General features: G+C 42.3%; 2 protein-coding genes across 2 annotated transcripts; one reads left to right on the top strand and one right to left on the bottom strand.

The window, feature by feature from the left end:
• Window positions 1-3250: 3250 nt before the first annotated feature.
• LOC110522641 (proto-oncogene c-Fos) lies at window positions 3251-5885 on the bottom strand. The gene is made up of 3 exons (XM_036976355.1): window positions 5568-5885; window positions 4829-5044; window positions 3251-4645 (listed from the first exon to the last, which is right to left on the bottom strand). Exons 1-3 carry the CDS (start codon window positions 5700-5702, stop codon window positions 3893-3895), a joined length of 1104 nt encoding a protein of 367 aa, XP_036832250.1. The 5' UTR covers window positions 5703-5885; the 3' UTR covers window positions 3251-3892.
• Window positions 5886-11505: 5620 nt separating this feature from the next.
• LOC110521119 (proto-oncogene c-Fos) lies at window positions 11506-16650 on the top strand. The gene is made up of 4 exons (XM_036976353.1): window positions 11506-11860; window positions 12615-12887; window positions 13264-13371; window positions 13802-16650. The coding sequence occupies exons 1-4, from the start codon at window positions 11687-11689 to the stop codon at window positions 14576-14578; spliced, it is 1332 nt and encodes a 443-aa protein (XP_036832248.1). The 5' UTR covers window positions 11506-11686; the 3' UTR covers window positions 14579-16650.
• The last annotated feature ends 4926 nt before the right edge of the window (window positions 16651-21576 follow it).

The following is a 21576-nucleotide window of genomic DNA, read 5'->3' as shown; positions in this document are numbered from 1 at the left end:
TCACACACATACGTCAAAACAAGATGCTTGTGATTGTGAACATGAGTTCCAGCAAGAGATTTGAACAAAGATTTTTGATTACAGCAACAGGGTAAAAAAAAAACATCAATATTGGTGTAGTTTTAACCCGTAACTCCTCTGGGGGTTCTGAAACACATTCTAGGAAGAATTCACATTAAGGGAGATAAAGATCAGGAGACGTAATAAAGAACCACATGTGTAACAGCTGTGACACTTTCAAAATGATTGCAGAAAAAAGGGTGTGTGTGTCTATGATAGACCAGTCAGTCAGAGTGAGAGCGGAAGTTCATTGTGTCTTTCGGTGTGTGATTGCTGACTTCCTTACCACGACCCGCCCTCCTCTAATTCACTAGATCACGCACAAAGCCTTTCCTGAGTACAGTCATGGATTAAACTGCCTCCATTTAGTCGATACAAAGGAAATATGAGGACATAGGAAATTAGTGAATGGGTTTGATAAATGACTGGTTTTTATTTATTTATTTAACTTGTATTTTCACTGGTATTGGGGTGGGAAGGGGGAGGATGAGAGTATAAAGATAAGCAGCGAAATTCCATACCTTGGTTCTGTCTCTCATAACATGTGAGTGATACTTGTACACATCCATACCTTGGTTCTGTCTCTCATAACATGTGAGTGATACTTGTACACATCCATACCTTGGTTCTGTCTCTCATAACATGTGATACTTGTACACATCCATATCTTGGTTCTGTCTCTCATAACATGTGAGTGATACTTGTACACATCCATACCTTGGTTCTGTCTCTCATAACATGTGAGTGATACTGTAAATTGAATATGATATGCTGTAGTGACAGAGATGTGAGATAAATAGGCTGAGGCATAGTGGCCAAGTATAGCATAATTAACCTCGTCGTGATCATGGTACAGATGTCTAAAGACATTCTGATCACACCTGTCAGTTAAGACCATTAAAGACCTCCCTGAGCTTGGACCCCGTCTCTTCCAGACCACCACAACTCCTCCTGATGTCTTCCCAAGATGTTACTATTTTCCCCTATGAATGAAAACTCATTCTCTACAGTGTGACCAGACTGTGTGCTCTGTACTCATTCTCTACAGTGTGACCAGACTGTGTGCTCTGTACTCATTCTCTACAGTGTGACCAGACTGTGTGCTCTGTACTCATTCATTCTCTACAGTGTGACCAGACTGTGTGCTCTGTACTCATTCTCTACAGTGTGACCAGACTGTGTGGTCTGTACTCATTCTCTACAGTGTGACCAGACTGTGTGGTCTGTACTCATTCTCTACAGTGTGACCAGACTGTGTGCTCTGTACTCATTCTCTACAGTGTGACCAGACTGTGTGCTCTGTACTCATTCTCTACAGTGTGACCAGACTGTGTGCTCTGTACTCATTCTCTACAGTGTGACCAGACTGTGTGGTCTGTACTCATTCTCTACAGTGTGACCAGACTGTGTGGTCTGTACTCATTCTCTACAGTGTGACCAGACTGTGTGCTCTGTACTCATTCTCTACAGTGTGACCAGACTGTGTGGTCTGTACTCATTCTCTACAGTGTGACCAGACTGTGTGGTCTGTACTCATTCTCTACAGTGTGACCAGACTGTGTGCTCTGTACTCATTCTCTACAGTGTGACCAGACTGTGTGCTCTGTACTCATTCTCTACAGTGTGACCAGACTGTGTGCTCTGTACTCATTCTCTACAGTGTGACCAGACTGTGTGCTCTGTACTCATTCTCTACAGTGTGGTCTGTACTCATTCTCTACAGTGTGACCAGACTGTGTGGTCTGTACTCATTCTCTACAGTGTGACCAAACTGTGTGGTCTGTACCTTAAAAAGCCAAGTTTAGCATCAGAGTAGAGTACGTTCGTGGGGGTATATGAATAATTTAATATAACATCGCTTTGCTCTTAAAAACGGGAGCCTTCTCACCACACCACTACTCTTGTTCCCTGTTATAGCTGTCTGTGGTCTGTGGCCTTACTATGTCCATTATTGCCCAGAACAGTAGACCAAGTCTAAAGGTTTCTGCTTTCAAATGTAGCCCATATCAGCAGCCCCATGCCTCACTATTTTATTGAGCATCTTTCTTCTTTAGTTCAAAAGTTAGACATATATATTTTACAATGCCTTTTTCTGTATGAGGGTAAAGATGACAAAATAATCAAATTGAATATTTCCTCCCATAGAGAAATTTTCTTCACAACGAAATACAAGTGGATCATCTATTCAACACATGACATAAATCGCTTTTAGAGTGTCAGATACAGACCTCAACATTCTGCAGGTGCACAGACTAAAGCACGATACTCTGGTAATGTTGCTGGCAATGAGATGACAAAAATCCTGCCATTTTTTATTTCAGGATTGTTTCATGCAAAAGCTTTAGCTTATATATTGTTGCAATCTTAGCGAAATTGTCCCAGACTGATCTATCCAGCTGTTTCAGTAGCCTTCAGTTGCGTGAGCAGTCCCGAGAGATCGAATAGTGATAAGCAAGTCCTTCATAATAAAAACACAAGATTGCATCTAGTTAGAGCATTGTCAGACATTTAGCTAAACCCTAATTAGCTCCAAATGCTGTATGCTGTTGCATGCATCCCGACAGCGAGAGAGAGAATCCTGTGATGCAGAAGAGAATATATACATCTGATTGACATACAGTTGCTCATGTAAAACGGGTTAAAAAAAGTGGAAAGCAATTGATTGCTAACGCGGTTTAAGCCGAATACGTTCCAGAAATATTATCAGCCGTTGAGACGGCAACATCTATATTTGGGCACGGAAGTGGAGGTCACCGCGCAGCGTTCCGTTGCCCAGTGAGAAGAAGAAAAAACAACGGATAAGCACGCACTGACGTCAGAGCGCTCTGACGTTGAGTCGACCTTGGCAACAGAGCGATGGAACATTAAACAGACAACGCATAGAGATCCTGGAGAGGAGTAGACTGGCCAATCCCGCAGAGCCTGGTTCCTCTAGGTTTTCTTCCTAGCCACGGCGCTTCTACAGCTGTATTGCTTGCCGTTTGGGGTTTTAGGTTGGGTTTCTGTATAGCACTTTGTGACATCTGCTGATGTAAAAAGGGCTTTCTTTATAAAATAGTCATATTTTTATGGTCCAACTTTAGACAATTGTGTAAATGCCCCTATAGAACACTGTTATTCGATATTCTATATAAAGTATTTCAGTGCAAATTGTGTGTTTATTTAGACAAAGGGGGAAGAAGCAAAGAGATATTTTTAAATATTTCATTTCCTTTTTATTTGTTAGGTTTACAAAGGTTGTTTGCTTTGTAGTTCATTTAAATACATGTAATAAATTAAATACTAACGTTTTCACAGAAAACTCTCATACTAAGATAGACCACTCAGACCATGGTTAGAGAAGCGCATCATGTGTGTGTAATATATATATATACATACACACACACACCACAAACAAGTTCACATTCCATCAACCAGAAAACAAAACCGGTCAAGATAACTATATTGCGCTGAAGAACAAGTCAACAACTTTGTTATCTAGAGCCATAAAATCAATATACGGTTTGTAAACCCAAACTATTGTGTTATAAGTTAAACATGCTTTAACTTGCTACATAGTTGAAAGAGGCAAGTAATAACCGATTATAGTCGAGACAACTTGGTAAACAAATCAAATGTGTCGGCTTCCTGGTTGTGTGTCCAAGTCCATAGCCCTGCGATCATTCTGCACATCTATCACTGTACATGAAGTGCCAAATGTGCTCTAGAGGAAGTCGTGTTGTGTGGAAGAGGGGGAGGGGGGGGGGGGTCCCCAAGTGCACTGCGTTTGACCAGAGCCAGAAGCAGTGCACTATATAGGGAGCCATTTGGGTAACGCAACTTGAAGTTCTCCTCACAGGGCTAGGAGGGTAGGGGAGCTGAGGGAATCAGAGGACTGGTCATTGCTGGTGCTGCCTCTCCGGTGTGCTACACCACAGGTAGGGAAAGCCTCAGCCTCTGGGTAGGTAAAGACAAATGAAGACTTATAGGTAGTGCAGGATGGGGTGCAGGTGACCACAGGGGTGCACAGGGGCTCAAAGTCATTATTGGCTGTACTGTAGAGAGGCTCCCAGTCCTGGGTGTACAGGGAGCTGGTCAGATCGACCTCGGGCACCGACCGGGCCGTCTCCATCTCCGTCTTGACGAGGAGAGACAGGGACTCCAGGCAGGCTGTGTCCAGGTCGGCCATCTTGACGTCGGAGACAGTGGACAGGAAGGGACTGCCGGAGAACATGGAGGCAGAGGTTGAGAGGGTGGAGGTGGACTGGATGGAGGCGAGGGGAGCGGCAGAGCTGGATACCATGCTCTGTGGTGGGGACAGCTGGATGGAGACCCCATGGGAGGGAGAGATGGAGGGGAAAGTCGTGTCCATATCAGAGGGGATCTTGCAGATGGGCTGGTGGGCTGCCAGGATAAACTCTAACTTCTCCTTCTCTTTGAGCAGGTTGGCGATGTCGTTCTGGAGAGCGGACTTCTCGTCCTCCAGCTCGTCAGTTTCACCCTGCAGAGTGTCGGTGAGTTCCTTCCTCCTGTTGCGGCATTTAGCTGCTGCCTGCTTGTTCCTCTCTCTACGGACTCGCTTCTTCTCCTCCTCCTCAGGCGAAAGCTAGAAAAGAAAAAAAAAAAAGAAAGAAAATTAAGTCCCTGTAGTTCTCCAATTTAATGCAAATGTCATGATTTTTAAACCCTACATGCCCGGTTTTCCATATTCAAAACGAAAGCAGTGTACATACATTGCTGCAACACTATAGTCCCATAGACCAGCTTTAAGATCAGTTAGGAGAATTACCTGTTCCATTTTGCCTCTGCGCCCAGAGCTGTGGCCCTTGTTCCTCATGGCTCTAGTGTAGGTTGGGGGGCTGGCACTGTAGGGATGGGCTCTGTAAGAAGGTGCCACAGAGGATAGCGGCTGGACCAACCACTGCAGGTCTGGGCTGGCAGAGATGGCGGTAACAGTAGGGATGAAGGACGGACCACTGGACACTGAATTCAGGTCTGTGAAGTCCTGTTGCAGAAGGAGGGTAAATCAGTCAGTACAGTAGAATGTATATAGACAGGGGGTCAGCTACTAAGGAGGGTAGGTGGTACTGCTGCTGAAGCAATGCACCAGCATCATTTCACTCATGCATATGAATTTAGTCAGTTGGTTGGTCAGTCTATTAAAAGCCATAGTGTTTATAAATATCCCTAGTGATGTAGGCTATGACGCTTAACTTCTCTGGAGTTTCCTCGCTGCTTGTTAAATGGATGAACTACAGGAGCGTGTAGCCAGTGCTCTGTTGCAGAGCATAACAGTGATACTTTAGAAGCGTCTAGCTTTATATGCGTCAACATCTACTATGCACATTCATGCATTGTTATAACATGTTAAAGTGTAAGATACGATTTGATAAAGGTTTAGCTGCATACGGTATCGCTGGAATTGCATGGTTGATAATCCATCATTACTGCGTGGTTATTACACTTATAAAACAGGTATTTATTGTAATTGTAAAAAGGCAATACGCCACATTGACTGATGTATATACCTGAGATTGGGGAGAGCCCATGCTGGAGTAGGATCCCTCAGGAGAGTTGAAGTAAACCAGCTTGTCGCCGGATGGAGAAGCTGTACTACAGCGAGAAGAAGAGTCACAATCGGTGTTGAAAGCGGAGTACATCATCGTTTCAGGAGATCACGAAGAAACTCGATAAAATTCCAAATCAAGTGAAACGAAAGTAAGCCTCGGCTAAAGCTGTCAAAGTCAAGTGATCCTTTTGGCAGGTTAGCTGATGTCTCTTTCGTTTGTTACAGTATCTCTCTTCTGCTGCGAAAAGTTTGACTACCGACTTTGACAGTTCGCATGGGTTTTTATAGGCTTGCAGACCGTCTGGCGAGGAAATAATCGTGACGTAGAATTGGGACGTACCTTCCTTGAATGGGTGAGGAGCACAACATAACAACGGTTTATGAAAATACTAAACACAAATGATGAGACTTGTAACACACTTTTAACTATCGAATAAATTCATTTTGTGCTTAAAAGTGCTTTTATTGTGTCTTTATTGGCAACAAAAAATGGTTTAAAAAAAGTTAGAACTTCAAAGTTCCCTTTCTCAAGAAATGGAACGTTCCAGAAGGAGATCCCGTCAACGTAATTTACCTTATATGGTGCATCCTGTTAAATGGGCGGGCCCTGCTGGGAAACGCAGAACTATTGAAGATGGGAAGGTTGAAGACGATGAAGTAATTCCATTCAGAAGCGTCCGAAAAGAAACCAATTCATAGGACCAGCTCCATTGATAACTACTAGCGCCGTTGCTAAATTGCAAAGAGTTCTGGGATATTTTAATCCTCCTGTTTTAATTCACCTGTATATTTTGAACCTAGACAGGAACATGACGTTAAGGAAAGACAACAGAGAACTAACTGGCTGTTGTGAAAACTGGAATATGGGATACTAAATGGTCAACTATGGCAGAATATAACAAAGTAAAGCAATTTATGGTTAACATTATGTATAGTTACTTTCAACAACAATGCAATAGTTTATATAGGATTTAATGCTGTGTTATTTGTGTTTTACCAGAGGACCTATATTGTCACATGGTAATGATGTGGAATATATGTTAATTATCCTATAGGTTTCACAGCCTACAGGCCCTACGCCTATTTTAAATACCAATGTGGTGCACACCCTAGTCCTAATCTAGACCCCACCGATATAAGGCAAGAGCTTTGGGACAGTACCCGAAAGGTTGCTGGATTGATTCCCTGAGCTGATGTAACAGTATAACTTTAGACCGTCCCCTCGCCCATACCCGGGCCCATACCCGGGCGTGAAACACACATCAACAACAGTCACCCTCGAAGCATCGTTACCCATCGTTACCCATTGCTCCACAAAAGCTGCGGCCCTTGCAGAGCAAGGGGAACTATTACTTCAAGGTCTCAGAGCAAGTGACGTCACCGATTGAAACGCTATTTAGCGCGCACCGCTAACTAAGCTAGCCGTTTCACATCCGTTACACTCACCCCCCTTTTGACCTCCTCCTTTTCCGCAGCAACCAGTGATCCGGGTCACGGCACCAATGTAACAGGAAAATGTAACTTTAGACCGTCCCCTCGCCCATACCCGGGCGCGAACCAGGGACCCTCTGCACACATCAACAACAGTCACCCTCAAAGCATCATTACCCATTGCTCCACAAAAGCCACGGCCCTTGCAGAGCAAGGGGAACTACTACTTCAAGGTCTCAGAGCAAGTGACGTCACCGATTGAAACGCTATTTAGCGCGCACCGCTAACTAAGCTAGCCGTTTCACATCGGTTACACTGACAAGGTAAAAATCTGTCGTTCTGCCTCTGAACAAGGCAGTTAACGCACTATTCCTCATCATTGTAAATAATAATTTGTTCTTAACTGGCTTGCCTAGTTAAAGAAAGTTTAAATAATTTATAAATACATATATATATATATATATATATATATACGCAACTTCCCTATGTACTGAAGAAAATATTGAACAACTTGACATTGGGTAGAATTTAGGAGGGTCCCGATGCCTATGTAGTATTTAACATTACATGTAATTTCAGTTAGGTCCTTGAAAATATGCTAAAGTTCTTCACGAGTATAAACTGATTCAACAATGTACAGGTGTTACTAATACCTGAAAAACGGATCAATTACGTGTAATGCATATAGAATAGGTCTGTAGAAATACGGGCATTCTAGAATTATTGCACAAAACATAAACAGAGATCAATAATAATACCATACAGCTGCTGTAACTGAGGCCAACAACATGTACTTTGGCCCGAGGCAATGTTTGTACCTGTCGGTTCCAGGTGAGGTAATGCGAGGGCATGGCAGCAAGTGAAGCAACAAATCGGTCAGGAAATACTTTTCCATTGTTGTGGTCGAGTGCAGTCGTCTTAGATAGTCATAACGAAGGTGTTCCCTATGAGTGCTTTATATGCAGTAGCCTCGTAGTGACTGTCGGGATCCCTGTTCTTCAGAACTACTAGAATTTCTATTAGGACGGCATGTGGTGAGACGATGTGTATCTCATCAGCTCAAAACACACAGAAGTAAATAAACGGACCAATGTAGACAGCTGAGTCTTTTAATATGGACTTCATTTTATTTATTTTTGGGGGGGGGGGGGGGGGGGGATGATTATAAATCCTGGATAGGCATGAATGTAGCTAAAGAACATCTCAAACTATTATTCATGGGCCTAATGTACAAAACAAACTATTGTTTTGCTTCTATTCTGCTTTTAATAAACATGTTTAGTGTGGATGGAAAACGTCACTCTAATAGACCAGTAGTCTACAAAAGGGTTCCCTCTTCCCCCCCCCACGCATTTAAATATGCCCTATAAGCGTCCTCTCGGCGGGACTATAAACTTGGTGCTTGGCGGTGTTTCACCGGCTCGTGTTTTGTTGAACAAGTCTGCGTTGTCCTGGTAACGCTCCACCCCTTCGCGTCAGTGACGCTCTGGCTTTGCACAGCAGTCTTTCAGAGCGGAGCAAATGGAAAGGAAGGCATAGTTAGTTGACAACTGTTTATTTAGGTAGCCAGAGTGGTTGGCAAGACTCAATACAGGCCTACACAACATCGGACTACAGGGCTTGCGTTAATGCAATGTTTATTTTGAGTGGATTTCAGATGTTATGAATTTACAGTCAATTACAGTTTATTTAGGCTGCATTGCCAGTCATTGTATAGGCCTAAATACAATGTATGTTGTCAAGGTTTTACACAAGCGGAGCCTACTTTATAGTCACTCAGACAGCTTTATGAAATTGTTATACACATCAGAACATGCTCCTTTTGGGCCACTGGATCTTATGCTTGAGATCAAATGCTTGAGTTCTAGGCTATAATGGAAAAATTAAATGCTTATGCATTGGTTGTGAGTATTCAAGTGTTATTTAGTCTTTATCAGAATTAACCTTCCCATAAATGCAACTTAAAGTCATCGGGAAAACTAAGTCCTTTGAGGTGTTGCTTCTTTTCAACAGTGCACAAAAAGTTGCCTATTCAGACTTCTCTCCCATCAACGGGTCGGCTAAACGTTGTGATCTGTCACTCGGTTTCCCAAAATCCCAGTGATGTCATCTATTGATCCCTAATAAGCTCTAGATCTAAATATAGCGTTCCAAAGTTCCAAAGCATTTCCCACATTCACGCTTGAGTGACCCCAGTGAAAACGTGTATTTGTCCTGAACTTAGGGCAGGGGTCTATAATTGTCTGAAGCTCATATCTCAGTCCCTAAACCGACCAGCGATCTGGTGACAGAATGAAAGAGAGTGCAGACCACCCTAATGAACTACCAGTAAATATAGAGGGGGCGTGGTTGCCGGGAAGCGCTAGGCAGACCCTCATTCACAGGGAGGCCCCCGTCTGTCTGTCTCTTTATTCTGTTCTCACGTTCCATCGTTCTATGGTTCTATCGCCCCGGGCCACTACTTGAGAGGAGTTGTGAGGTCATCCGAAAAATAAATAAAAAATAGCTGTCCGTAATATTTACTGAAGTACCTGTTTAGAAAAAGACCATTCATGTGCAAGAAAATGAAAACCTGCATCCCATTTGGGACGTAGTCCAGGACACGCTGCCTCCAACTCCTTGATAATAATAGTCTACGGCAGCTGTCACGAAATTGCAAGAATACGATTTAATCATTATTATATGAATATGTTATACAACGTTATGACGCCTCTATTTATAGAATGAATGACGGACACGGGTTCATTTCAAGGCATAATTTCATTTTTTTTCTCTCTCTAGGCTATGCTACAGTGTTTGAATGGTCGAATTTTAGCCCCTCACTCAAATGTGACGCAACGTGTGAACCGGAAACTCCACATATGGTCCTAATGGTGTCCTCTCTGATTGGTTATCTGTCTGCAGCGTAAAGTCTGTTGCTGGAGCTATAGTTCAAGTTGTGGGCCATGCATTAATAATTATCACAGCTTAAAATCTCCCAACTAGAGAGGTGTCTCTGTAGCAGGTTTGTAAAGGTATAAAACTTCAAACCAAACCCTTTTCAATGTATGTTATAACAGGAATAACACTTTTTTAATTTTCTGTTTAAAAAACGTATTTTTTTAAATGTATTTTTCTTTTTTACTTTTATTTAACCAGGCAAGTCAGTAAAGAACAAATTCTTATTTTCAATGACGGCCTAGGAACAGTGGGTTAACTGCCTGTTCAGGGGGCAGAACGACAGATTTTCACCTTGTTCCCTGAGTGGATGCAGAAAACTTCTGCTATTCTATTCAGACACATCCACAATTGTACTGATGTTATTGAATGATTATAACAAAGAACACGGGTTATCAAATATTATAATACTAGGTTGTGTGGATACGGAAGCCAACAGAGGATTGCTGTGTTTTGGACGACATTGTAGGTCAGTTGCTGTAGCCAGTGGTTCTCAAACCTCTCCTCAGGGACCCCCAGCCGTTCCAAACCTCTCCTCAGGGACCCCCAGCCGTTCCAAACCTCACCCCAGGGACCCCCAGCCGTTCCAAACCTCTCTTCAGGGAACCCCAGATGTTTTGTTTTATCCCTGAACTATCTCACCTGATTCATATAATCTAGGCCTTGATGATTAGTTGACTAGTTGACTCAGGTGTGCTAGTTCTGGAATAGATCACAAACAAGTAAACGGCTGGGGGTCCCTGAGGAGAGGTTTGGAACGGCTGGGGGTCCCTGAGGAGAGGTTTCGAACGGCTGGGGGTCCCTGGGGTGAGGTTTGGAACGGCTGGGGGTCCCTGAGGAGAGGTTTGGAACGGCTGGGGGTCCCTGAGGAGAGGTTTGGAATGGTTGGGGTCCCTGGGGTGAGATTTGGAATGGCTGGGGGTCCCTGGGGTGAGGTTTGGAATGGCTGGGGGTCCCTGGGGTGAGGTTTGGAACGGCTGGGGGTCCCTGAGGAGAGGTTTGGAATGGCTGGGGTCCGTTCCTGAGGGTTCCTGAGGAGAGGTTTGAGAAACACTGCCGTAGTCTATAGGAAATACAAGATTGGCAAATGATTTTCAAAGCTATTTCAGTATAGGCCATATATAGTGTGGTACATACAGTATATGTTCTGTGCATTATCTTAAACGTGGCCATGTGTGTATTATGAAACACTGTTTTTACAAAGGGAACAGGTTATAACGTGAGTAATGCAAACTGCTGCACAGGATATAACCTATGATGTGACGTAGTTCATTCACACGGTGGTGGTTACAATGTAGGCATCCATTTCTTGAAGAGGGCCTCAACATACAAACAATGTGGTCATATTTGAGCGGTACAATTAATCTGAATTACATTGAGACTGCTATCATCTCAGTTTAAAATGTGTGTGGGTAATTTTGCAGCTCCGTTGCTAAAACAAGCCTGTTTATTTTAGCCTATAACACCCTACCCTCTTTGTGGAATGGTACCGTCTCTCCACACATATTTCATTAATAAAATTCAGGCTCACAATAAAAGGAGGCGCGCTCCACTATCTGCAGCTACTACCATTCACTTGAAAGCGGTGAAAGTAATGCACAGAGGTGACAACAGCAGGACAGTAGATTATAGAATACGATAATTTAATAGGGATAGTGATTTATTCTGTAAAGCTTTATTGTTAGTACATTTTGTTGATAAAGCATCATCATGTATCCGGACTCGAGCCCAGACTACGATGACTCCTCGAGCTCGTCTATCAGCAGCAGCAGCAGCAGCAGCAGCACCTGCGCAGCATCGCCTACCGGAGATATCCCCCAGTGTAGCCAGCGATCTCCAGATTCACACAGGAACAAATCGTCAATGGACAGCAACATGTCGCAGGTATTTTTTTTAGGATCTTATTAGAAACAAAAGGAAAACATTTGAATGTAATTGTCGTTGGCATTTTTGAAAATATTCATTATGTTTGTGTTGCATTGAGTTTGTGGCTAAATCAATCATTTATTAACAAAAAATAATAATAATTGCATATTAGGCCTAACTAATAAGACACGGTGATTCTAGCCAACTAGATCGCGAACCGCTCCTGTGAAATGTAGCATTGTCAGCACCATTCCCTATTACATATTCAGATGTTTATGGCATGTTGAAAATGCCTTTATTGGGTAGGTAGGTAGGTACCGTACAGTCCAAGCCTACATGGCACCGTCAGACTGTTGACTGATTACCTTCAAATTCCTGACATTCCTAGCGTGGTATAGAAGGTCCATGTTGACCACATTATAATTTAAGACTTGACTGATGCCATCATGCCAATAGATCATGATGGTGATGATGGTGATGATGATGATGATTGGTGTAGCTATTTTTGGCATCACGAGATGGACTGTCATTGATTAATTATGTGTGACGTCAGAAACCATTTAAAATGCTAGTAAAAAAATAATTCTAGATGTTGTAAATTAGTACAGAATTATCTTTGTAGATGCTCCATAAATAGTGCTATACATTTCACGCCAATAACCAAATCATTGATGCACATCACACCCCTTTTTGGAAAGGTCAACCTTGCACATCATTGGATTCAATTGATTTTTATTCAATAAATTCAACATTCCTTGTATTGTTTTTGCAGGATGTCTGTGGAGAAACAGACTCTCCATGGCAGTCTCCCTTTGTTCCAACGGTGACTGCAATCTCAACCTCCCTGGATCTGCACTGGATGTTCCAACAGACCACCGTCATCACATCAGCATCAGTCTCCTCCTCCTCCTCCTCCTCTTCCTCCTCCTCCTCCTCCTCCTCCTCCTCCTCTTCCTCCTCCAGTGGACGTGCAAAGCTTAGCAGAGCGCATGGCGCAACCCAGTTGTCTTCCAGAGTGGAAGGCAGCAAGAAAGGGAAAAAACAGGCAAGCCTTGTTAAATATCAAGGAGAATTTTGATACATCTTTAAAAAAAAAAAAATCTTGAATGTCTGATGTGCGTGTGTGCACGTGACCTACCAGGTAGACTGTGCCAATGTTGTAGCATTTTACGCACGTCTCAGTGATTGATTGGGTGTAGAGCCTCTCACTATACATTACATTTGTATCTTAGCCAAGGGGAGTCTACATTCTTTAACAATGGCATATTTTCTGACACTGCATTGAAGGATGTGTAGGCTTCTTTTTTTTTTAGGGCTACCCTTTGCCAAATGTTGAATTAGCCAAGTGATGAGATGGCAAGATTCCTCATGCAGGTCAGGATATGCATTGACAGGGTTCTCATTTGTTGAGACTGATCTAGCCTTCATCAGAAGAGGACGAGAGGAGAAATATCAGGAGAGAGAGGAATAAAGTCGCTGCAGCCAAGTGTCGCAACAGACGGAGGGAGCTCACTGACACCCTGCAAGCCGTAAGTGCACCTTGTTTTCATCTGAAAAAAAAACTACTGTTATGTCCTTATGGAGATGCTTAGCAGAATGGATTTTACCCAAAGTGCACCTTGTTTTCATCTGAAAAAAAACCTACTGTTATGTCCTTATGGAGATGCTTAGCAGAATGGATTTTACCCAAAGTGCACCTTGTTTTCATCTGAAAAAAAAAACAACCCTACTGTTATGTCCTTATGGAGATGCTTAGCAGAATGGATTTTACCCAAAGTGCACCTTGTTTTCATCTGAAAACAAAAACTACTGTTATGTCCTTATGGAGAAGCTTAGCAGAATGGATTTTACCCAAAGTGATTGAGGCTCTCCATACTTCGTACTAGACCACATATATTTTTTTAATTGTCATTTCATAAATGTGTTAATTGATTGATGTGTGGTTCTCCCCTTATATAGGAAACTGATCAGCTTGAGGGGGACAAAGAGGCCTTGCAGACAGAGATAACCCACCTCCTGAAAGAGAAAGAGAGACTGGAACAGATCCTATCCGCCCACCAGCCAGCCTGCAAACTAGCCGTCGCTGAGGACGATATCGAAAATGAGATCGACGATGACATTGAAGGCATTCTACAAGACGCCCCAGATTCTGCCCAGCTGCTCTCCATCTTGGAGAATGCAGACAAACTCCAACTCCCAGAAGGTAATGCGACAGTAGTGACTGTGTCCAAGGTCCCCTTGTTCCAAGAAATGGACACCGTCCCCGTCCCAAGCATCTCCATCTCTGCCTCGGCAATCTTGGGTAACTCCAACATCCTACTGTGCTCCAGTGCTGAGGAAGAACCCATGGAGGATCTAGACTTCGACCAGGGTGACCTACAGGACCTGGTCCCCAGTCTGGAACTCAACATGGCTGTGGCCCCTGAGACCGCCCCGTCCGTTCCCGACATCGACCTCCTCGGGGGCCCCTTCTGCCTCTCAGACTGGGAGACCCTGTACAAGTCTGTGGCTAATGATCTGGAGCCCCTCTGCACCCCTACGATGATGACTTCCACTGACAGTCCTACATGTAGCAGTTATTACCGCTCTGTGTTTTCGTTCAATTACTCCGAGATAGATCATGTGGCTGAGGAGAAGGGGTGTTGTGAGAGCTCCGAGGGTCTCAAAGGAGTCGTTAGCGGTAGATCTGATTTGATTAACGGTAGTCTCAATTCTCCCACTCTGTTGGCCTTGTGAATCTGTTATGAACTGGTTGGAGAAATAGGGCCAGTTCCCCACACACAGAATAAGCCTAGTCTTATTAAAAAGTAATAATAGCATATTCAATAATGATTCTCCATTGAAAGTGCTCTCCTAGTCCAGGACTAGGACTAGATCTGTGTCTGGGAAACTGGTCCATGAGGTTGATATTGAATCAATAAGCTATGGTCTATTTATCTATCTATCTATCTATCCCCAGATGTTTTGTTAACCTTTAACCTTTAGCACCAAATGAAATGGTTACTGTGACTGTAACGGTGTTAACTTCTTCCAGATATATTGGTGCACCTGTGAGGGCTGTTCACTCTCTTGAGTAGTGGTGGAAAAAGTACCCAATTGTCATACTTAAGTTAAAGTAAAGATTCCTTCATAGAACATAATAGACTCAAGTAAACGGGAAAGTCACCCAGTAAAATACGACTTGTGTAAAAATCTAAAAGTATTAGGTTTTTAAATATACTTAAGTATTCAAAGTAAATGTAATTGCTAAAAATATACTGAAGTATCAAAAGTAAAAGTATAAATAATGACTTATATTACTTTACGGATAGCCAGGGACACACTCCCAACACTCAGGCATCATTTACAAACCAAGCATTTGTGTTTAGTGAGTCAGCCAGATCAGAGGCAGTTGAGCTGGCCAGGGATGTTATCTTCATAAGTCTGTGAATTGGACCATTTTCCTGTCCTGCTAAGCATTAAATATGTAACCAGTACTTTTGGGTGTCAGGGGAAATGTATGTGGTAAACTCACTTTTTTTTTTAGGAATATAGTGAAGTTTAAAAGTAGTAAGAAATATAAATAGTAAAGTACAGATACCTCCAAAAAAGTACTTAAGTAGTACTTTAAAGTATTTTTACTGAAGTACTTTACACCACTGCTCTTGAGAGAGATACATATGTATATTGTTGGTATTGTATCAAAATTAAATGCATGAAAAATCATACCATTCAAAATGGTGCTACATTTTTTGTGTTTCATCCTTAAATATATATGTGAAACTAGACTGTGGTTTGTGTGGATGCCGTTATCAGATTGTGTCTGAACAGGTGAAATTACAGTTTAAGTAATGTGGACATTATTTTACTGTAAGGTGAGATTTCTTTCAGGTTTTCACTGAAAACACAGTGCCATGTGTTTTATTAAGATGTATTTTATGACATAGATTATTTTTTTTTACATTCAAAGTTTTGACTAACTCTTGGTCAAATGCAAAAAAATAAATAAATAGAACACAGACAAATAAAAAATATAACATTGACAAATCTTAGTTGTTGACTGTTTTAATGGAATACATTGCATTCTCATATATAGGCTGTTGTTCAGGTCTGTATAGGCCTATAATGATATTTCTGTCAGAATAAGTCATATAAGCTACTTCTTATGAAAGCCTACAGCTATGTCAAATTCTCTTTCCATAAATAATTGTAATATTGGAACGATATAAATTCATCGAGGATAACATGTATTTTTAAACAACGAGATCATGTTAATGATTCATTGTCGTTAATCTCTTGCCAATATTCTCCCTGTCAAGGCAATTTCAGATAAACACACAGCACAGAGTGTACGGTTGCAGTATTTTTACATCACGACGTGTTTACGCTGCACACGATTGCGTTGCACTTCCATGTCCATATTTGGAGAGTTCAGACGTTTTGTCTCCATGGAGATGTTTTGGCAGTGTCGGGTTTCTCTCCGGAAGATTTTCCCGGAAAAAAAGACAAAGCAGGGCAGGCAGAGCGAGTGGAGGGAGAACCCGAGAGAACCGTTGTTATCAGGAAACACACAGTCCTTCACAGGAATTCCCATGTAATAGAGTGCCGTGGAATTCATTTTACATTGCCTGTAGCTGTACGTGTTTATGCTGGCTTTAGTTGTATTATTAGCTTGTCTGCCTGCTCCTACCCATGAAAAAAATAGAATTGCATTTTCTATTCTGTTCTATCCTCTTCTAGCCTATTCTGTTCTAGAATTGCCTCTTCTTGCCGTGCAACCTAATACAGACAGTGCCAGACAGACAACTAAACATGTTTCTTCTTAAATAAAAATGAATGCACATTTCTGTCTAATATATATCACTTCTTCTTCTTCAACCATAATAAATTACATTGCATGTTATACATTATCTTTAGTGCTGCATATCTGTAAGCTCATCATCATTGACTGACTGACCATGTCAAAGCCACAAGATAGTGAAGCCATATTGAAGAAAGTGTCTTCATGTGTTGGGCCTATGTTATATAGTTAGGAAAAAGCATCCATATTTATATCTCAGAGCTGAATGGTATTCGTGCCAGAAGACTGTCATCTGGGCATGAAATTCTGCTGAGCTGAGCAATTATGCAATAGAGTGAAAATACTTCATCTTTATTCACAGTCTCTGATGCCGATTCCAGTCCCTATCGTCTCTCCGTGGCCTTCATCTTTATTCACAGTCTCTGTTGCCTATTCCAGTCCCTATCGTCTCTCTGTGGCCTTCATCTTTATTCACAGTCCCTGATGCCTATTCCAGCCCCTATCGTCTCTCTGTGGCCTTCATCTTTATTCACAGTCTCTGATGCCCATTCCAGTCCAGCTGTGAAGGGGATTCTGTTCTACCACTAATGTTTTCTTAATGTAAGTAGACCTACTACTGGGCTACTACAGGGGAATTATACTCTAGCTAGTAGCCCACCTACATGGTCAACCTAACTCTACTGTACAAATTACCCCACAGACAGTTACCGGGGCAACCACCACACCCAAACACACAGCCTTTCCGTTATAAGAGTGGAGTGAGGCTTAGTGGAAAAGTTTCCACGGGTTGGGAGGGGGCCACTGACAGGTTTGGGACGGGGCCTCAGATTGGCCTCTGCCTGGGGCCTCCGAATCACTAAGTCCGCCCCCCTGGACACAGCCCTGGATTTATCCCACATTAAACTGTCATGAAGCAGTGACCTCTTTTTTTTACTGGGCATAAATGTCTATATTAAATTAGTATTATATGGAACCCTTGATAGGAAGGTACGCATGGGGCATTTTACACCACCACAGCCAGTCAAATGTGTTTACATTTGGCGGGTCCTGAAACAGCTGCACGTGGATGGATGTAACGTAGGGAGGGGTATTTTAGGACAGGTGAAAGAATGGTGAACAGTCAGTCAGAAGAAGCCATCCTATTCAGTATTCTATATCATGTCCAGTATTCTATATATTTGTCACGTTCTGACCTTTATTTCCTTTGTTTTGTATTTATTTAGTATGGTCAGGGCGTGAGTTGGGTGGGCAGTCTATGTTTGTTTTTCTATGATTTGGGTATTTCTATGTTTCGGCCTAGTATGGTTCTCAATCAGAGGCAGGTGTCATTAGTTGTCTCTGATTGAGAATCATACTTAGGTAGCCTGGGTTTCACTGTGTGTTTGTGGGTGATTGTTCCTGTCTCTGTGTTTGCACCAGATAGGACTGTTTTTTGGTTTTCCCACGTTTATTGTTTTGTAGTGTTCGTGTTTATCGTTTTTTCATTAAACATGAGTAACCACCACGCCGCATTTTGGTCCGCTTCTCCTTCACAACAGGAAAACCGTTACACTCGTGTACCTCATGAAGGTCTCTAGCCTGAAGAATAGATGCTGAGCTGGGACAGGATGCACCAAACATGTTTGAGGGAGGACGGATGGATAAATTCCTATGTCTTTGCATTTATTATGTTCATATCTTCTATTTTTCTATCTTAAAATGGATGAAATTGAAAGGGGCACGTGCAACTTGAATCCTAGACAGGTTTGAACATCTTAACTTTAGGCCTCCTGCTACTTATTCTCAGTTCCTTAATATGATATTAGTGTTTGACTTTTGTCGTCATGCCCAGATAAGAATGGTCAAATATAGAACTGCTGTTAATAGTGCAACCAGAGACTGAAATAAAAATATCTGAGACTCAGACAGACAGACAGACAGACAGACGTGTTGATGTGACTGACAGACAGACAGATGTGTTGATGTGACTGACAGACAGACAAATGTGTTGATGTGACTGACAGACAGACAAATGTGTTGACGTGACTGACAGACAGGCAGACAGACAGACAGATGTGTTGATGTGACTGACAGACAGACAAATGTGTTGACGTGACAGACAGACAGACAGATAGCTGTCTGGGATTTATTTTAATGGAAGAAAAGGGAAGGAAGGAGTGAATTATGGAAGAGTGACATAAATAAAGAGGTCCGTCCGTCTGTTGTGGCTGCAGCTGGTGTGATGATACGATAGACAGAGAGTGAGTCAGAGAGGTGTCTGGGCCCCGGGTTTGTGTTATATGGGGTACTCCCCAGAGACATACACAGATTCAGCTGCAATGTCAGCATGCAGAATGGATTAATGCAGTACCATATTATACAGTGCCTTGCGAAAGTATTCGGCCCCCTTGAACTTTGCGACCTTTTGCCACATTTCAGGCTTCAAACATAAAGATACAAAACTGTATTTTTTTGTGAAGAATCAACAACAAGTGGGACACAATCATGAAGTGGAACAACATTTATTGGATATTTCAAACTTTTTTAACAAATCACAACCTGAAAAATTGGGCGTGCAAAATTATTCAGCCCCTTTACTTTCAGTGCAGCAAACTCTCTCCAGAAGTTCAGTGAGGATCTCTGAATGATCCAATGTTGACCTAAATGACTAATGATGATAAATAGAATCCACCTGTGTGTAATCAAGTCTCCGTATAAATGCACCTGCACTGTGATAGTCTCAGAGGTCTGTTAAAAGCGCAGAGAGCATCATGAAGAACAAGGAACACACCAGGCAGGTCCGAGATACTGTTGTGAAGAAGTTTAAAGCCGGATTTGGATACAAAAATATTTCCCAAGCTTTAAACATCCCAAGGAGCACTGTGCAAGCGATAATATTGAAATGGAAGGAGTATCAGACCACTGCAAATCTACCAAGACCTGGCCGTCCCTCTAAACTTTCAGCTCATACAAGGAGAAGACTGATCAGAGATGCAGCCAAGAGGCCCATGATCACTCTGGATGAACTGCAGAGATCTACAGCTGAGGTGGGAGACTCTGTCCATAGGACAACAATCAGTCGTATATTGCACAAATCTGGCCATTATGGAAGAGTGGCAAGAAGAAAGCCATTTCTTAAAGATATCCATAAAAAGTGTCGGTTAAAGTTTGCCACAAGCCACCTGGGAGACACACCAAACATGTGGAAGAAGGTGCTCTGGTCAGATGAAACCAAAATTGAACTTTTTGGCAACAATGCAAAAGGTTATGTTTGGCGTAAAAGCAACACAGCTGAACACACCATCCCCACTGTCAAACATGGTGGTGGCAGCATCATGGTTTGGGCCTGCTTTTCTTCAGCAGGGACAGGAAAGATAGTTAAAATTGATGGGAAGATGGATGGAGCCAAATACAGGACCATTCTGGAAGAAAACCTGATGGAGTCTGCAAAAGACCTGAGACTGGGACGGAGATTTGTCTTCCAACAAGACAATGATCCAAAACATAAAGCAAAATCTACAATGGAATGGTTCAAAAATAAACATATCCAGGTGTTAGAATGGCCAAGTCAAAGTCCAGACCTGAATCCAATCGAGAATCTGTGGAAAGAACTGAAAACTGCTGTTCACAAATGCTCTCCATCCAACCTCACTGAGCTCGAGCTGTTTTGCAAGGAGGAATGGGAAAAAATGTCAGTCTCTCGATGTGCAAAACTGATAGAGACATACCCCAAGCGACTTACAGCTGTAATCGCAGCAAAAGGTGGCGCTACAAAGTATTAACTTAAGGGGGCTGAATAATTTTGCACGCCCAATTTTTCTGTTTTTGATTTGTTAAAAAAGTTTGAAATATCCAATAAATGTCGTTCCACTTCATGATTGTGTCCCACTTGTTGTTGATTCTTCACAAAAAAATACAGTTTTATATCTTTATGTTTGAAGCCTGAAATGTGGCAAAAGGTCGCAAAGTTCAAGGGGGCCGAATACTTTCGCAAGGCACTGTATCGCACTGTATGTACTCATGGGTTCATTGAGTGTGCTTGGGCAGTAAAGCACATAACTTGAATATAAACCTGCAACTATTACATTTATGAGCAATAACCTTAGTTTTTTTTTTTTAGGGCATTTGTGAATGAATGCTTCATAATATCAACTAAAAAACCTTAAATAACAAGGGTATAGTTATTCAACATCATTTCACCGTTTTTACCTTGGTTCTATCTACACCCCCTCCCACCCCACACAGAACGAAACTCAAATTAATTTGGCTTTACGCCTCTCCTATAGAACCACAGGTTGAGATTCTCATCCATCGTCCACCTTTTGAGCAGATGCTGGCGAGAGCAGCCAACCTCATATATAGAGGTATTTTCAACCTGAGGCTGAATCCCAAATGCCAGTCTATTTATTCCCTATTTAATGCACTATTTCTGACCGGGACCCATAGGGCTCTGGTCAAAAGTAGTGCACTATTTCTGACCGGGACCCATAGGGTTCTGGTCAAAAGTAGTGCACTATTTCTGACCGGGACCCATAGGGCACTGGTCAAAAGTAGTGCACCATTTCTGACCGGGACCCATACGGCTCTGGTCAAAAGTAGTGCACTATTTCTGACCGGGACCCATAGGGCTCTGGTCAAAAGTAGTGCACTATTTCTGACCGGGACCCATAGGGCTCTGGTCAAAAGTAGTGCACTATTTAGGGAGTAGGGTGCCACTTGGGACACAAGCTATCTCACACCACAGCCATCTCACACCACAGCCTTGATCGTAGTGCAGAAAGAAGTCAAGAGCAGAGGCTTTTAAAGTGGGCAAAAATAAATGCAATCTTTAAACAGTCATTTTTCATTTTCTGATTCCTAGACTGATTTATTTTCTTCGAATTGAATGAAAATGGTTCAATTCATTTTTTTTTCAGGATTTTCGCCAAGAGATGAGAGAATCTCTCGACACGGTAATATAACCAATGGAAATTAA

Source organism: Oncorhynchus mykiss, chromosome 4 (genome assembly GCF_013265735.2).
Source record: "Oncorhynchus mykiss isolate Arlee chromosome 4, USDA_OmykA_1.1, whole genome shotgun sequence".
Taxonomy (NCBI): domain Eukaryota; kingdom Metazoa; phylum Chordata; class Actinopteri; order Salmoniformes; family Salmonidae; genus Oncorhynchus; species Oncorhynchus mykiss.
This window is presented reverse-complemented; position numbering and strand designations above follow the sequence as displayed.